Consider the following 17,320-nt stretch of genomic DNA (forward strand, 5'->3'; position numbering starts at 1 on the left):
AAGTGCAAATTCCTAGGAGTTATCAGCTATAGGTAATAAGTCAGTAGGTAGGTTTAAAAGATAGATGAAGCTGAACAACTTTTATTCTAATTAGCTTCTTACTTTCCTCATTGGATATGATTGCTTCTTTAGTTAACTAGAGCACTTGAAAACTCTTATTTTAGGACTTACTTGTTTTGACATACAGATGTGGGAAAACCACACAGATTCCACAGTTTATTCTGGATGATTCTCTGAACGGACCACCTGAGAAGGTGGCCAACATCATCTGTACCCAACCCCGACGAATCTCTGCGATCTCTGTCGCCGAACGCGTTGCTAAAGAAAGAGCAGAGAGAGTGGGTCTGACTGTGGGATACCAGATCCGGTTAGAAAGTGTCAAGGTTTGTATGCTTTTCTTATTTCCTGATGACAGAAATTTACAATTTTCAAGTATAAAGAGCCCTTGGGGTCTGGAGATTCTGGGCAAGTTGGAATATATACTGCAATAGGGCTGAAGTCCTTTTAGAAATATTTTGGTTTAAACTCTTTTTGGGGTGTACTTAATTTCCTCTGTAAAGACCTTCTATTCTTTATTGGCAGAAGTGATCTAGTAGGTGCTGCTTTGTTCCTAAACTGGGACTTAATCCATTTAACCAAATATGGAATGAACAAATTCAGAATTGATTTCATCACTCACTGTTATTTTTATGTTTTATAATAATTTTTGAATGCTTTCTATGAGTCTTAAAATTTTGATGTAAAGTAGAAAAGCTTTTGTTGTTGCCAGCAAGAAACTATGCATTTAGTTTCTTGGTTTATATTAAAATAGAACTGCTGGTGTTTTCAGTATTCTTTATCCCTATCCATTAAAAATGGCTTTGCCAGGAAAGTGTTTCCTTTTTTCAGAAAGTTCATTAAAGCTTTCTATGCCCTTTTACGTGTAAGTCCTCAGCCACCAGACTGTTATACTGCACCACAGGAGTGCTGCTAAGAAGGCTAGAGGGGGACACAGCCCTACAAGGAATCACCCATATCATTGTTGATGAAGTCCATGAGAGGACAGAAGAAAGGTAAGGCAAAGATTTTCCAAATGAATACCCACACATGTCAAATGAAGACATGGCTGAAAGAATTTTATTCTGCTTCCAGTTAAGTTCCTTAGAGCTAGTAATGGTAATTGCCGTAGGGAAGGCTTAAGTTAGAGAAGAGGAACTGTCTTCCTGGTCTCCAGGGTCTGTGACACGAAAAATGCTAGGAGAGCACATGTTCATCACTGGAAGAGATCCTATTAGATGGACATTGTCTAATAAGAGGCACCATGCTGCTCTGGGTGCTGTGCTTAGCAGGAATATCAGATGTAATGCATGCTATAGCTGATGGATTGGTCAATATGTGCTTCCTTCTTTGTGCATTTGGTCAGTCATTCAGCCCTGACATTCATTCATGTATTTATTGAGCCTGCATTAAGTGCCAAGTGGCCTATTAATTGCTGGGGATACTGTAGTGAACAAACATATATGTTTCCCCTTTATGTCTTATGGCCTGGTAGGAAAAACAAATAATGAACAGGTAAATAAACAAGTAAGTAAATAACTACAAATTGGAATAAGTACCATAAAGGAATAAACAGGATGCTGTGTTTGGGGGGAGAGAGTCATGAGATAATCAGAGATTATATCTCTGAAGAGATTACATTTAAATTAAAAACAGAAGTATGAAAAGGAGTCTCATGAGATATATGAGGGCAAGGTCAGCATTTGCAAGGACTCTGCAGTGGTAAAGGGCTTCATGAGTCCAAAAACTGGAGGAAGGCCAGCGTGCAGCTGATATGTAGTGAATGAGGGGGAAAGTGACAGCTAAAAAAAGCAGGAGACTATGCACCATTAATAATAAAGCATTTGGATTTTACTTTAATGGAATGAGAAGTCATTAAAGGGTCAAGGTATAAAATCAAAATTCTCAATATTTTAAAATGAAGGGCCAGGTAAATAGATGGCATTGATCATAGTTTGTCATGTAGATCATGCTCTAAAGTAGTAAAAAAGTAGTGGGAAAAAGAGAGATGATCCTGTGCAAATCATGAGGCTTTCCCAAAAAGGACTATATTATTATTAATATCTTGAGAAGAAGAAAGTCTAAGTAAAGTTGATGGGCTGACAGAGAAGCAGAAAATAGATCATAGCAAAACTAAAAAAAAAGAAACAAACATGAAAAGAGGTCCCAGCTATTGCTGATAAAAAGTTTTTAAAAAATGAACGGGGAAGACATGTAAACAGAAAACTATTTGTTAGAAGAAATAAATACACTAATATAGTAGTAATTAAGAAATATAAAGAAATTTGAAACTAAAGAAAAAGATTTTTTTTTTTTTTTTAAGAAAAAGATTTTTATATAAAAAGAATATATCAGGGAATTCCATGGTGGTCCAGTGGTTAATACTCAGCGCTTTCACTGCCGGGGCCCCGGACTTGATCCCCGGTCAGGGAACTTAGATCCTGCAAGCAAGAGGCGTGATGTGGCAAAAGATTTTAAAAAGAATAGATCAAAATAAAAGGAAATATTTCCTAGAACAAGACAATAATAAATTTTAAATAGCTATATAGAAAACACTGAAAATCTTTGAGGGGCAAATAATCTTTATGTAGAGACTCCAGAAAACATTGGGGAAAAAATAAATGGTAAATAATGTTACTTTACACCTAAATGTTGAAATGATCATTTGAAATAATTTATTTTAACAGAATCACTGAACAACCTAGAAGAGGGAATCAAATAAAACATTCAGCCAAACTAATAATATTTAAATGATTATATTATAAAAATAAAATTTTAATTTTAGGTGAAATTATATCCAATGTAATTTTGAACATAAAGAGTAGCTTTGGAAACTAACACACCATTGTAAAGCAATTATACCCCAATAAAGATGTTAAAAAAAAAAAAAAAAAAAGAGTAGCTTTGGGTTTCATAACATTTATACTTCCACAAAGTCAGTGAAACTGGAAGATAGCACTGGATCTGGTTCCTGGCTGCAATGATGTTCTCAAAAAGAGATTTTTATAAAACCTAATGACCTATAGAATATCAACAGTTAAAAACAGAGTATTTTCACATCCGAATAAAGATAAATTACACACTGGAGAAGGGAGATTTGAGCATTTACAAATACCAGTCTTTGGGAATGGAGTACACAAATTATAAGAAAAAGTAGGGGAATATTTGCTAGCTCTGACTGAAAAAGGCAGAAAATGGGGTGGTGGTGTGATGAATTGGGAGATTGGGATTGACATATATACACTAATATGTATAAGATGGATAACTAATAAGAACCTGCTGTATAAAAGATAAATAAAATTTTAAAATTAAAAAAAAGTAAAATCTAGGAACCAAGATCAGTTAAAAAATAAATAAGATAAAAGGTTGAATATAGAAAATTTATAGTTATATTTGTTTAAAATTTTTAATACATTTTCTGATCATAGAGATAATGACATTATTCTAACACATTTAGGCAATATTAAATGTCAAGAAGAAGAATTTCTGTCCCTTATAGAATTGCTAATTACATGTTAACAATTTGTTCTGTTTTCTTCTGGGAGTATATTGGGAGTTAGCAGAGATGTATCTCCACAAACACTATTGGGATTATATACTGTTGTGTGCTGCATGTGATCTAATATTTAATATGAGAACATGAACTATCTTTGAAATTATTGCTAATAATTGCATGAGGAAATTCTAACGTGTGGATGTACCATAGGTTACTTAACCATTTACCTATTGTTATATTATTTTCCTTTTCCCTAAAAAAGAAAAAGAATAGTCATAAATGTAATTAAATTAGCTCATTAAAGAAAACTAAGTAGTTCAAGAATATACTCATTAAAAATTCAAACAAGGCTTCTCTGGTGGCGCAGTGGTTGAGAGTCCGCCTGCCGATGCAGGGGACACGGGTTCGTGCCCCTGTCCGGGAAGATCCCACAGGCCGCGGAGCGGCTGGGTCAGTGAGCCATGGCTGCTGAGCCTGTGCATCTGGAGCCTGTGCTCCGCAACAGGAGATGCCACAACAGTGACAGGCCCGTGTACCGCCAAAAAAAAAAAAAAAAAAATTCAAACAACACAGATAAAGTGAAAGTCCCCTGTAACACTCCCAAACCATTCCCAGTCCCTGCCCCAGAGATAACTACGGTGATCAGATTGGTGATATGTCCTACTGTACATTGACATATATACTTGCTTTGTCAGAAATAGGTACTTTTATTTCCAGAACTTTTTTTCTTATACAAATTATGTATTCATTTAGCAAATCAACAAACATTTATTGAGCACCTACTATATCCCAAGCAGTGCTCCAGGTACTGAGTAGTATCTTGTAGAACAAAATAACCAAAATCCCCATCCTCATAGAGCTTATATTCTAGTGAGAGAGCCCAACAATAAGCAAGATAAAGAAGTAAAATATAAAGTATGTTTGTTAAGTGCTAAGAAGAGAAAGGGTAATATGAAATGCAAGGGAGGGGAACATTTGAAATTTTAAACATGGTGGCCAGGGAAGGCCTAGCTGAAAAGGTACATTTTGAGTAAAGACTCAAAGAAAGTGAGTGAGTGAGCTACCTCTTGAATGTCTGGGAGAAGCCCTTTCTAGGCACATTAATAACATGTGCAAGGGACCTGGGGTCCATGTCTCAAAGACAGCAAGGAGGACAGTGTGGCTGCAGCCAAGTGATGAAGAGGGAGAGCGACAGGAAATGAGTAGTGAGGGTACAGATCATGTCACATAGGACCTCGTTAGTGAGGACTTTGATAAGAAGTCGTTGAAGGATTTTGAGCAGAAGAGTGGCACAATCAGATTTACATTGGCACAGAATTATTGGTCTACCATACTGAGAATAGATTTTAGGGGGGCAAGGGCTGAAACAGGGAGGCCAGTTAGGACATTGCTGTTCTGTGGTACATATTGTTCTACAACTTGGGTTTTTTTCACTAACAATATCTCTTAGAGATGTTTTCATGTCTGTATCTAGAGCTCTACTTTATTCTGCCTCATGTTATTCCTTAGAATAGATGATATTGTCATAATTAACCGTTTCTTGGTTGATAGACATTTTGGTAGTTTCCACTGATTTACAAACAATGCTATAATGAAAATCGTTGTATATACCTCTTTATGTACATGTAGATATCAAGAAGTGGAATTATCAAATGCAATGATGAATGCTGTTGGTATTTTGATTGGTACTACACTGAATTTAGTTTATTTGGTGGGAAATTGATATCTTTACAACATTAAGTCTTCACATCTAGGAACATGACACATCTTTCTATGAGTTATAAATTTTTTTCACATAAGTCTTACACTTACTTGAAATATGTCAAAGGTTATTAATTTTCATGTATTAAATTTGTTTGATCCTCAGATGTTTCTTTTATTTCCTCTAGTGACTTCTTACTGCTAGTTTTGAAAGACATTGTGTTGCAGAGACCAACTCTTCAAGTTATTCTGATGAGTGCAACTTTAAACGCTGAGCTCTTTTCAGAATATTTTAATTCCTGCCCAGTTATCACTATACCAGGTGATTAAAATCCATCATTAAATACATATTGTCCTAATAAGCAAATATAATTATTTTAAAGTTCATTTGAGATATAAATGAATGAGTATTTATATGTTTCTAGAGAAGAATTGATTAGTTTATAACAAATAAAATCATAACCATATAATGAAATTATTGAAGAGGTAATGTTATATTTATTTGCTGGGAGATTTCAATTTATATGTGCTTTTAAAAAAAAAGTCTAGGTTATTAGGATTTCTAGCATTCTGTTGTGTTTAACATCAAAATGTGAGTTTATAATGGTAATCTGTCATAAAGGGAAAAGTTGTATCTGTGTATAGCATATTTATTCATTGCTGGATTCTGCTAAACTTCTGGATATTGGTCCACTCTGGGAGCAAGTGAAATTGGGTAGTCTGTGTCTTCTCTTGGTGCTTTCACAGTCTCATTGTGGGATTAATTTATCACCTTGGGCTTTGGCTTATCATTCTGCAGTTGATTGGTAAAGAACAATTTGGAAACACTCAGTGGTGAATAATTCGTTCTAGTTATAGAGGATATCGACAGTAGATTTAAAGATGAAATTATATGCTTGATCTAGAATACAATTGTTGACTGTTTAAAGGTCCCCTGCAGGGAAGTAGAGGGGGGTAAAAAGGTTTAACAGATTTTTTTTAAAAAGAGGTTAAAAAAAGTCTTATTAGCAAATGATCATCTCTCCAACTATGCACTTCTGTTTTATTTACTAACTAGAATCTACTCCTTCCATTTTTATCATGAAAAGCTTTTTCTGAATACTTGTAAGACCACAGAGTAAATAGTACCTTACTGTGCCAAGCTTCGTTTTTAGACAATTTTACATATACAAACAGTTTCAAGATAGTTGAACGGGTATTCTGAGACTTTCCTGTTTTATTTTCTTGTTTTCCTAGGTCGTACATTTCCTGTTGATCAATTTTTTCTGGAAGATGCAATTGCCGTGACAAGGTAAGGAAGATATTAATTAAAGTTTGGGGAAAGTCCTTGAAAACAGAATTACTATTTTACCTCCGTGTGCCTGGATACTAATAAACGGGTTAACTTTTCTTCTAATTTTTCTATTTGAGCATTTTGTTTTCCCCTTTCAGCGAATATTTATTATACAAATTATTTGAATTCAAAGGCAATATTATATATTAAGAGTACTGACTCAGGAATCCCTAATGTAGACTAAGGACCTTGGGTGATAATGATGTATGGATGTCAGTTCCTCAGTTTTAACAAATGTACCACTCGGGTTGGGGATATTGCTAATGGGGGAGGCTATGCGTAGGGCAGGGAGCAGGGGGTGTATGGGGAATCTCTGTACCTTCTGCTCAGTATTGCTGTGAACCTAAAACTGCTTTAAAAAGTAAAGTCTGTTTAAAAAATGATGGGGAATTCGCTGGCGGTCCAGTGGTTAGGACTCGGCGATTTTTCTGTGGTATCCTGGGTTCAATCCCTGGTCGGGGAAACTAAGATCCCACAATTTTTGTGGCATGGCCAAAAAAATAAAATAAAATAAATAAAAAATAAAAAATGATGGACCAAATCTATGGAGAATTTAACATGGGAAAAAAAAAGTACTAATTCTGCAGACAGACTACTAGTATTTAAATCCCTCTACTTACCAACTGTAACATTGGTGAGTAGCTTAATCTCTCTGTGACTTAGTTTCATCATATGTAAACTGTGCGTATTAAAAGTAGCCTCTTCAAGAGTTATGAGGATTAATTAATATTTGGAGTTAATACTTGCAAAGGGCTTAGAACTGTGCCTGGCATATATCAAATGCTTTATATATGTTAGCTATTATTATCATTATTATTCTGCCTTCAAGGAGTTTGCAGTACATATGAGTGTATAAGTTCTGTACCGGATAGAAGGTGGTAATGTCTGTTGGATATCAACAGATTTCTCCCCTCTGAAAGCTCTGCTTCCTCTTCCTACTCTTTGACCTTGAAGATTCCCCAGGGTTTTATCCTTGCACTGTTTCTTCTCACTGTTAAATTCTTGCTTGGCTCTCTAAGACTCATGTGATTTCAGCTGTCACCGCTGTGCTGAGAACTCCCAGATTGGTATCTTCATTCCTGACCTCTGAGCTCCAGAATGGAAACAACTTTGATGTCTGACACCTTAAACTCAACCCAGAATTTTTTCTTTCTCTTTGCTCCTTCCATTCCTAATAAGCCCCCTCCTAATTCTACGTTATTTAATGATACAGTATTCTCAAGCTAAAAACCCCGAAACAGTGGCTCTCAAACTTCAGTGTGCAGTAAGCATACTTGGAGAGCTTATTAAAATTGTTGTTTTGTGGGCCCGATCCCACTTCCACTGAATGTGAATCTCTGGGGAAATCATCTTTCAGCTAGTTTCCCTGTCTTTTTTCTCTCACTTTTCCAAATTCACTGCCTCCAGAATTATCTTAAAACAGAGCCAAAAGCATTCCAGTGTGCTCCCCCCCAGCAACAGGGCACGGCAGACAGAATCCGGGACTGGTGGAAGAATAGCACTTGGATTGGGCAGAAGCAGAGCAACGTCCTGCTGAATGAGCACGGGAAACAGGTGAATAGTGTCGCTCCTCACCAGCAGACCCGCACCCACACCCACACATTTCTTTGTCTTCTTTCCCCAGGTATGTGTTGCAGGATGGGAGCCCATATGCGCGCTCCATGAAACAGATGTCAAAGGAGAAGCTCAAGGCGAGGCACAGCAGAACCGCGTTTGAGGAGGTGGAGGAGGACCTGCGCCTCTCCCTGCACCTCCACGATCCGGATTCCACCAAAGATGCTGTGGCAGATCAACAGTTAGATTTTAAGCAGCTCCTGGCCCGCTATAAAGGTAATGTGCTTCCTGGGGGGAATATTACAATTATGCCAAAGATAACTAGTTTTTCTCACGCCATGATCCAGAAGAAGAAAAACGTGGCTCTTGTTTCATAGTTACCTTGTCTTCAGTTCATCAGAACAACCTTAAACTTAGAAAAATAACAGTTCTAATACATATTAGATTAAAATTGTTATTATATTTACCAGTGGGTTTTTTCCTGATTGTAAATGTGTTCATTATAGAAAAATTGGGAGGTAGTAAAATATAAATTATATTCTTGAGTGTTTTGTAACTTTGCATTTTGATATGATTTCGAATTCAGAATTAAAAATTTGCAAGACTACAGTGAACTCTCATATATCCTTTACCCTGATTCACCAATTATTAATATTTTGCTTCATTTGCTTTATTATTTGCTCTGGGTGCATATATATATTTTTTCTGGATGTTTTGAGCGTAAATTGCAGATACGATGCTCCTTAACCCATAATATTTCAGTATGTATTTCCTCAGAACAAGGACATCCTCTTACATAACAATAGGATATGGGAATTCCCTGGCGGTCCAGGGGTTAGGACTCTGCCGCTTTCACTGCCAGGGCCCGGGTTCAATTTCTGGTCTGGGAACTAAGACCCCATGAGCTGCATGGCATGGCCCCAAACAAAAACAAACAACAGGACATGATCAAAATGAAAACATTGAACACTAATACAGTACTACGGTTTAATCCACAGTCCATATTCTAATTTTGTCAATTATTTCAATAATGTACTTTATTGCTATTTTTTAGGTGGTACAGGACCCAACCGAAGATTACATATTGCATTCAGTCAGCATGTGTCTTTAGTTTCTTTCTATCTGGAGAAATTTGCCAGCCTTTATTTTTCTTCTATGATTTACATTTTTAAGGAGTTTGGGCCAATTATTTTGTAGAATGTCCCTCTGTTTGGGTTTCTCTAACGTTGCCCCATGATTAATTTTAGGTAATGCATTTTTGGTTAGAAAACCACAGAGACAATGTTGAGTCCTTCTCAGCGCATCATATCAGGAGGCACGTGACGTTGGTTCGTCCCATTATTAGCAGTATTAACTTTGATCATCTGGTTAAGGTGATGCCTACGTTTCTCCTCTGTAGTTACTATTTATTCCCTTTGTAGTTAATTAAGTTAGTTGTGGAGAAAGATTTGAAACTATTTATCCTATAACATCCTCAAAATTTCACCCACTAGTTTTAGCATTTTTCAGTAGGCCTCGAAAATGACGTCTCTTTTCAGGGCCCACCCTGTGCTGAGCATTTTTATATATGTTAGGTGCTCCCTCCTCCCATGCCGGACTCCACGCAGCTTTGTTCCTAGATAGTCTTCCATACGTTCAGCTGGGCTGAACCCATAGAAACCCTAAGGTTACTACTTTTGCTTTCTTCCTAAAGCCTAGACAGGTCTCAGCTGCCTTTCCTGCTCTCTTTTCCGTGGACTGCCACCCCAACTCCTCTTGGTCCTTCCAAAAAAAAAAAAAAGGTGTTTACCTTTCAAGGAGTAAGAGCCTCCAACCCCTGTTACTGTGCTTCTATAGCAGAAAAGGCAAGTGAGTTTTCCTTTTTCTCCTTCCACCAGAGATGCAGTCCTGCATGGGAAATGGTAATCATAAAGGAATTAGGGCATTAGCCATTTGTTCTGCTGTTTAGGAAGATATACGTGGCTCCCAAACATTTCACTTAATCTTCCCAACATCCTGAGAAGTAAGGTTAAGAGCATAGACATGTATCTTATAGACCTGGATTCGACTCCCCAGGCTCTCATAAAACCAGTTATATGCAAGTTCCTCATCCTCTCTATTCCTCAGTTTCCTTACCTATAAAATGCCGTTATTTAGGAGATTAAATAAGAACACAAATCCACAGCATAGTGCCCAGAGCTAGTAAGTGCAGATTTGTGATTCTCGTGAAAATGTCTGACTCAAATGTGTTCTTTCTGTACATCATACCAGCTGACAATTCCCATTTCCTTATTCTATTAAATTAGTTAACAGGAAAATCTCTTTGGTTTCTCTTTTGAAATTCCAGAGTTTTCTTTAAGAATTATGACTGAATCTAAGCCACGGTCTTTCTGATGTCAAGCACAGAGATATCAAAGTTCAGAAAGCACCTCTGAGAACTCTTTTCTAAGGATTTGAGGTTGGGAAACCTGGCTCTACCACTAGCTTCTGTATGATGCTGGGCTGATTGATCACTTAGCTTCTCCGAGCCTCCTCTTTCCTATGAAACAAAGACTTTATCTAGTTGATCTCAGTGCTCTCTTTCAGAAAATTAAACAATGTTCCCTAGCTCGATTTTTAAAACTTTTTCTAGTTAAAAAATAATAATAAAAATCAGTCTTTTAAAATATATAAATGATTAGTAAAACCTGCCAAAGTATAAAAAAAATTTTTTTTAATGATTTTCATTTCCCTTTTATTCAGTAAGCTGATTCCTTCTCCTTTTTGAAAAGTCTGGCTATTTGGAATGTTGGCCAATAAAAATGATCCCTACTCTGCCATCCACACCCAACCACACTTTTGCTTGTGTAGCTTATTTCTTCCTTTCTTTCATTTTTTACCAACATAGGGTTCATTCTTCAGAACAACATTGTTTAGCAACTGCTTTTGCCTCTCTTCAAGCTTTTCAGCAAAGCGTAAAAAGCTTCCCTTCCTTCATACCAACTACAGTTATTTTGCTCCAGTTAGGCTCTATTTCAGGTGATGGGCCATTAGAAAGAACTAAAAAGAAAAGGCAGCCATCTTCAGAGAATTTGTCTCCCCAGGCATATGCTGTTTGTTTTTAAAAGAGCTGAGGCTTCTAGTACAACACAAGGAAGTATATCTTTTACTAGGCTTCCGATGAATTAGAAGGAGATTGTAGACCCTGAACCTGAGGGTCGATGGGTAGACTTCAGGGGTATTGGTGAAGCCATTAAAATCACATGTATTTTTCAGGGAAGATTCATAACTTTTATGATTTTCCCAAGGAACTTAAAAGTCACTGTTATAAAGTTGCTGCTGTAAAGTCACTGTTGTAAAGTAAAGCTGTGGCCTCTGTGCACTGATTTTCACAGTTACTGTTGCCTGGACTTTTGGCTGATCTGACTCACAAGTTGATTGAATCTGGAAAGGTTTTCTGAAATATATTTGATATATTTATATATCACATGTATTTGATATATATAGAGAGAGAATATACTGATATAATATATAAATATATTTAATATATATCTGAAATATATATAAAACATATTTTATATGATAGATAAAAGGAGAAGGAAAGAGAAAAGTTAAAAGTTGCTTCTCTCGGCCTTTCCAGCAGGGGCAGGAGCCTGCTCTTTGGGTCATTGTTCAAGCAAAAAGTGCTTCTAGTGAGCCTGTATTTTCTGAGAGACTGAAGGAAAAAAAATTCATTTCAGTACATTAAATGTGGACATCTGTGTTATTAAACCAAATCAAGACACCCACTTAGTTCCCAGGCATATTTTCTTCAATAAGGTATAACTATCCTGATTTTTACCTTTCTTTCAGGGGTTAGCAAATCAGTCATCAAAACAATGTCCATTATGGATTTTGAAAAGGTTAATCTTGAATTAATTGAAGCCTTGTTAGAGTGGATTGTGGATGGAAAGCACTCCTACCCTCCAGGTAACTGCTTCCTGTCTTAAGTGTGAGACGGCAAAGGGCAGGGAGTCTACTTCCAGAGATGGTGGGGATTGTGGGGACAGCCTCTCTTCCTGGAGCCCTCGCCCTGGTTCCTCACCTTTTCACCCCCAGTTGTGTGTACAGTTGCTTATTAGGTTTTTCAGGAGGAAATTTTACCGTTTACCTTTTGAGGAAGTTTTACCTTTTACCCACTGAGCAAAAAGATGTTAACAAGACAAAGTCCAAAATGAAGAAGGCTGAAAAGAAAGCCTGGGTGTCCACATGTCAACACTGGTGGTCAGTCCCTGGCTAAATGGGAGCCTAATAATGAGTGTTTGAATCATGTGAAGACTATACCTGGAGGCCACAGGGCAGTGGGGTTAAGAGAACAGGCTTTGGAAAGTCTGATAAAATTCCCTGCTACTCCGAGCTCTGTTACCTTGGATAATAAAGAAGTCTTTATCTTTTCTATGCCTCAGGCTCCTTGTTTATAAAATGAAGACAATAATAAATCCTCTATGTTGAGGATTAAAAGAAACCATATACAAAGCGCTTAGCACAGTGCCTGACATATATTTAATGCCCAGTAGGTACTACCCCTAACAAAATTATAGTTATGCTAGTATATTTATCATTGTAATTATTATCACTGTTCTACTACTACTCCTACTGTTATAACACAGAGCAATCCCTCCCTTCCCCTTGCTCAGTGTCTTCCCAGTGACCTCTTTACCTCATTTGTAGTCCGTTATCTCCAGAAGAATGTCCCAGATCTTCTCATAACTGAATCCTGCACATCATTCAGGTTTCCAACAAATGTCTTCTCTTCAGAGGAGTCTTCTCTGACCACCCTATCTGTTGTCTGTCCCCTCAGTCTATCACAATATCCAAAAATGGTTTTCATTTTCAATATAGCACTCAACACTATCCAAAACTATAGTTCTGCTTACTGATGGTCTCCTTCAGTAGAATGTCAGCTCTTGAAGAATAAGAATTTCTTGTGTACCACTGTATTCCTCAGACCCTAGAACAGAACCTGGAATCTTTAGGTGTGGAGTAAATATTTGTTGCATGAACAGATGCAGCCATTGTTGAGTGAAAATTAAGTGGAATCATAGATCAGAAAACGACATTATATGCTCACTACACAGTGCTTAATGACTGCCCTCTTCTGATTAGATCTTAATCATTATGTGGTATTTTCTAAGGAAACATGTGAGCCACATAAAATTATTGAAGTGCCTTGTTTCTCATTCCTTGGCAAAAAGCCATTGTTGGCTAATGCATTATCACTGGATTGAATATCATATTTCATCCCAAAGGAAAAGACTATTACTGAAAAAAATCAAGTATAGCAGCCAAAAAGAAATGTTAGAAAATTATCTGAATTCAAAGCAAAGTTGATGTAGTGATTAGGCAGTTGGTGATATATTTGTGAATATTAAAGATATCCTTGATACAGATGGCCAAGCCATGAGGGCAGAGCAGATCAGAAGGCACATAAAAATACAGACAAATTTTTTTTCCATCCATATAGATTATTTTACCACTCTTAAATTTTGTGCTACTATGGTAGAGAGAAGCATGGGGTATGTAATGGAAAAAGCATGGATCTGGTACCAGAAACCCTATATTTGTTTTCATACTCCCCTCTTATTAAGTTCTGTGACCTGACCATGTTACTGAGTCACCTTAAGGGTACTGTTAATCTTCTTAACAGGTGGTTATGAGGATCAAGTGAGATAATATATGTGAACATTCTTTGTAAACTATGAAGTACAGTATTAAAACCAACCTTGAAAGATAATCTTTTGTCCTTCTTCGGAGTTCAATTTTTGTAATAACTTAGTTTCCTTATTTACTTAGTGGGGAGAATAACTCTGATAAATTATTAGTCATGAGTCCCTTGTGGGCAGATCTTTGTTTTCTTTTCCATTGTACCTAGCACAGAGCTGACAAAGACACCCAATAAATATTTGTGGGATTAAAGGCAGGGTTAGTGAAGACAGTGTCAATTTCCTCTGTGAATAAAGCACAAAAGGAGGCGACTATTGCTGAGTGACTGCTCTTGGCACAGAAATACACTATAATCAGTTATCACTGCTTATTTTCTTTAATGTAAAATTTTAAAGCCCATAAACCATTATGGCATGGTAAGTTAATATACTGCCTCTTCAACACATATCTAAATTTAGATTACCAGATTGGCTGGCCAATTATAGTTTCTTTTTCTCATTTCCAATAAAATGTTTATGGATTTTATTTACTAATGGGGAGAAGAGTCTTCCTGTCATATAAGATTAGAAGGATAACTCTTTCTATAGAAACAGAATGTCAGTGGCCAGTGCACTGAAGAAGTATGTTTAAAGAGCTTTGCTGATGATTCTTGTATAACGTAAGGCATTATATTTTTCTACACATCATTTCTTTTTTTCGAAAGATATAGTACCTCATTCATTCTGTAGTTATTAAGTCAGAAAATATATTCTAAAAGTTTGTTTTCCATTTAGTTCCCTGGGGACTTTACAAAGAAAAGAAAATTGTGAAAAATCTCAGATTATTACATTTTTCGTTTAAAATTAAATCTGTATTAGTTTTTTCTTTTTCACATCTATCAGATTGATTCTTTTTATATACCCAGGTGCTATACTTGTATTTTTACCGGGACTAGCAGAAATCAAAATGCTTTATGAACAGCTACAGTCTAATTCTCTATTCAACAACAGACGTAGTAATCGGTAAGTTAATTGCTTCCTATATTCTTAATCATCTATTCCAGTTATGTGTGAAAATGAATAACCAGAAAGATCTCTTTGACTGTCATCACCCTCTTTCAACCCTGGTGTCACTGCTCAAAAATACGTTTGTTTATGCCAGCTGGGAATAGACAAAACAGTTTGTTCCAGGGAGTCAGTCATTTCCATTCCATTATATAAAAATGTTTCTCTTCACTTCGCGTAGTGAGTCAGCAAAGTTGCATGTGCAGTTAACCCTAGAACAGCACGGGTTTGAACTGCATGGGTCCACTTATACGTGGATTTTTTTCAATGGTAAGTACTGTAGTACTACATGATACATGGTTAGTTAAATCCATGGATGCAGAACCACAGATACAGAGGAACCACATATACAAAGGGCCAGCTATAAATTATACATGGATTTTTGACTACACAGAGGATTGGCCTTCCCTAATCCGCGTATTTTTTGAGGGTCAACTGTAATTTCAGTTGCCAGATACTGGGGATTGGAGAAGCCAGAGTTAATAACAACAAAGAAATGCTACCATTTTGAGAAAAAATAATTTTCAGTGGTTCCTATTCCAGTAGTAAGACAGACTGGGTAGGTCTTCATATCTAAGGGGACACTACTTGACAGATGAACACCCCCTAGAAATATAAGACTCAAGTTTCTTAGCATACATGACTGTCTCTGTCTCTCTTTCTCTGAATTTAAAGGTAGGGAAAAAAATGATTCTTTGTTGGTTAGTGTGCTCCAGGCTTGTTACTTGTAGAATGTCAACTATTTAGTCCTCTTGATTATTTACTAGTGAATTACACTCCAGTTTTCCCCAAGTTGATGCAAGGTTTTTAGTTCATAGAACTGAGTAAATATTTTTTAAGGGTCAGAAAGAACTTTCCCATGTAGAAGACCTGGGCCTTGAGGACAGGTTGTGGAGAAGCAGCTGATTTTTGGAGTCACATTGTTAGTTTTAATAGAAATTCACCCATTATAACCCACTTTCAGTGTTTTGTACTAGAACACTAAATCCTTTTTTTTTCTTTTTTAGATGTGTTGTTCACCCACTTCATTCATCTTTATCCAGTGAAGAGCAGCAAGCTGTGTTTGTAAAGCCTCCTGTCGGTGTAACTAAGATTATAATTTCCACAAACATCGCTGAGACATCCATAACCATCGATGATGTTGTCTATGTCATCGATTCTGGGAAAATGAAAGAAAAGAGGTATCCTCTTTTGGTGATGTAAGAGAGGGGCTAGCGATGCCTCATTTGGAGCAACACAGCTGTTAAAGGCTAATGCTATTAAGCTACATGGATTACGTTTGAAAAAATACTTTATGAAAACTCTGTAGATATGAGTGATTCTGTAGCTAGGATCATGAATCTTATATTCAAACAGAGGTAGAAATTTTAAGTTTTTACCTTAGAAATAATTATTTTTCCTCTTTTTCTTATATGCTTTACATGTGCTTGAATGAAAAAGAATTGGTATGGGAGGTGATGGAAATGTTAATTACCAAAAGGTTGGTAATCATTTCACAATGTATACATATATCAAAACATCACATTGTACACCTTAAATATCTGTAATTTTTATTTGTCGAAAATAAAATGAAAAAAAAATTTTTTTAATTGAATAAAGAAACTGTATGTAGTATATAGTACAGAAACCATCTAAATTAGCACAAAGCGCTCCCACCACGGACTCAACTACCCCAGAACATGCGGGACACTGTCCTTCTACAGAAGTAGGATGGTTCATCTGTTCTGTCCATGCTAAGTAAAATTTTGGCCACATTTTTATAAAGTAACTGCTTTTTACCTTTTCTTTTACTTTATAGATATGATGCCAGCAAAGGGATGGAAAGTTTAGAGGATACTTTTGTCTCTCAAGCCAATGCCCTGCAAAGAAAAGGTCGAGCAGGTCGTGTTGCATCTGGGGTCTGCTTCCATTTATTCACCAGCCATCACTTCAGTCACCAGCTTCTAAAGCAGCAGCTACCAGAAATACAAAGAGTGCCATTGGAACAGCTCTGTCTAAGGTACATCTTGATCCTTGTGTTCTGCTTCCGAAAGGTCCCAACGTTTCTCACCCTAAGTTCCATGTTTTCTTTTTCTTAGTAGAAGATGTTTTGCTAGGCGTGGACTTGGATGAACTCATTCATTTGCAAAGAGCGAGCTCTTCAGTGTTGCCTTTACCTTTTAACTTTCTACACATAAAGATCTCTTGCATTGCAGAGGATGGCCCTAAAATAGAGCTTAAGAATACATTTATAAGTCAGGAAAGTAATCTAACTTATCAAGAAATTTCTGCTAGGGCAACACCAATATTAAATCATCGCAGGGGGGAATCTACACCCTCATTATCAGTTAGAACAAAGTGAACAAAAGCAATTTGAAAACACCATTATTTACCTGATGAACAAACAAGAACAAATATCATAAAATAGGATTTAATGAATGAATGATTAAACTCAGTGTCATTGAAGCTGGAGAACCTTTGGTTCAACCTTGCTGAAACTTTGCGTAGCGTATATAA

At 36.6% G+C, this 17,320-nt stretch overlaps 1 protein-coding gene across 1 annotated transcript in view; it reads left to right on the top strand.

Moving 5' to 3' along the window:
• DHX57 (DExH-box helicase 57) overlaps positions 1–17,320 on the top strand; it is a 46,582-nt gene that overhangs the window by 12,036 nt on the left and 17,226 nt on the right. The window contains exons 7-15 of the mRNA XM_065890935.1: positions 188–383; positions 928–1,052; positions 5,422–5,555; positions 6,470–6,524; positions 8,191–8,396; positions 11,931–12,047; positions 14,686–14,782; positions 15,832–16,005; positions 16,623–16,823. Coding sequence (XP_065747007.1) covers positions 188–383; positions 928–1,052; positions 5,422–5,555; positions 6,470–6,524; positions 8,191–8,396; positions 11,931–12,047; positions 14,686–14,782; positions 15,832–16,005; positions 16,623–16,823 — 1,305 coding nt within the window. The remainder of the gene's footprint in view (positions 1–187; positions 384–927; positions 1,053–5,421; positions 5,556–6,469; positions 6,525–8,190; positions 8,397–11,930; positions 12,048–14,685; positions 14,783–15,831; positions 16,006–16,622; positions 16,824–17,320) is intronic.

This window comes from Phocoena phocoena, chromosome 14 (genome assembly GCF_963924675.1).
Source record: "Phocoena phocoena chromosome 14, mPhoPho1.1, whole genome shotgun sequence".
NCBI lineage: Eukaryota > Metazoa > Chordata > Mammalia > Artiodactyla > Phocoenidae > Phocoena > Phocoena phocoena.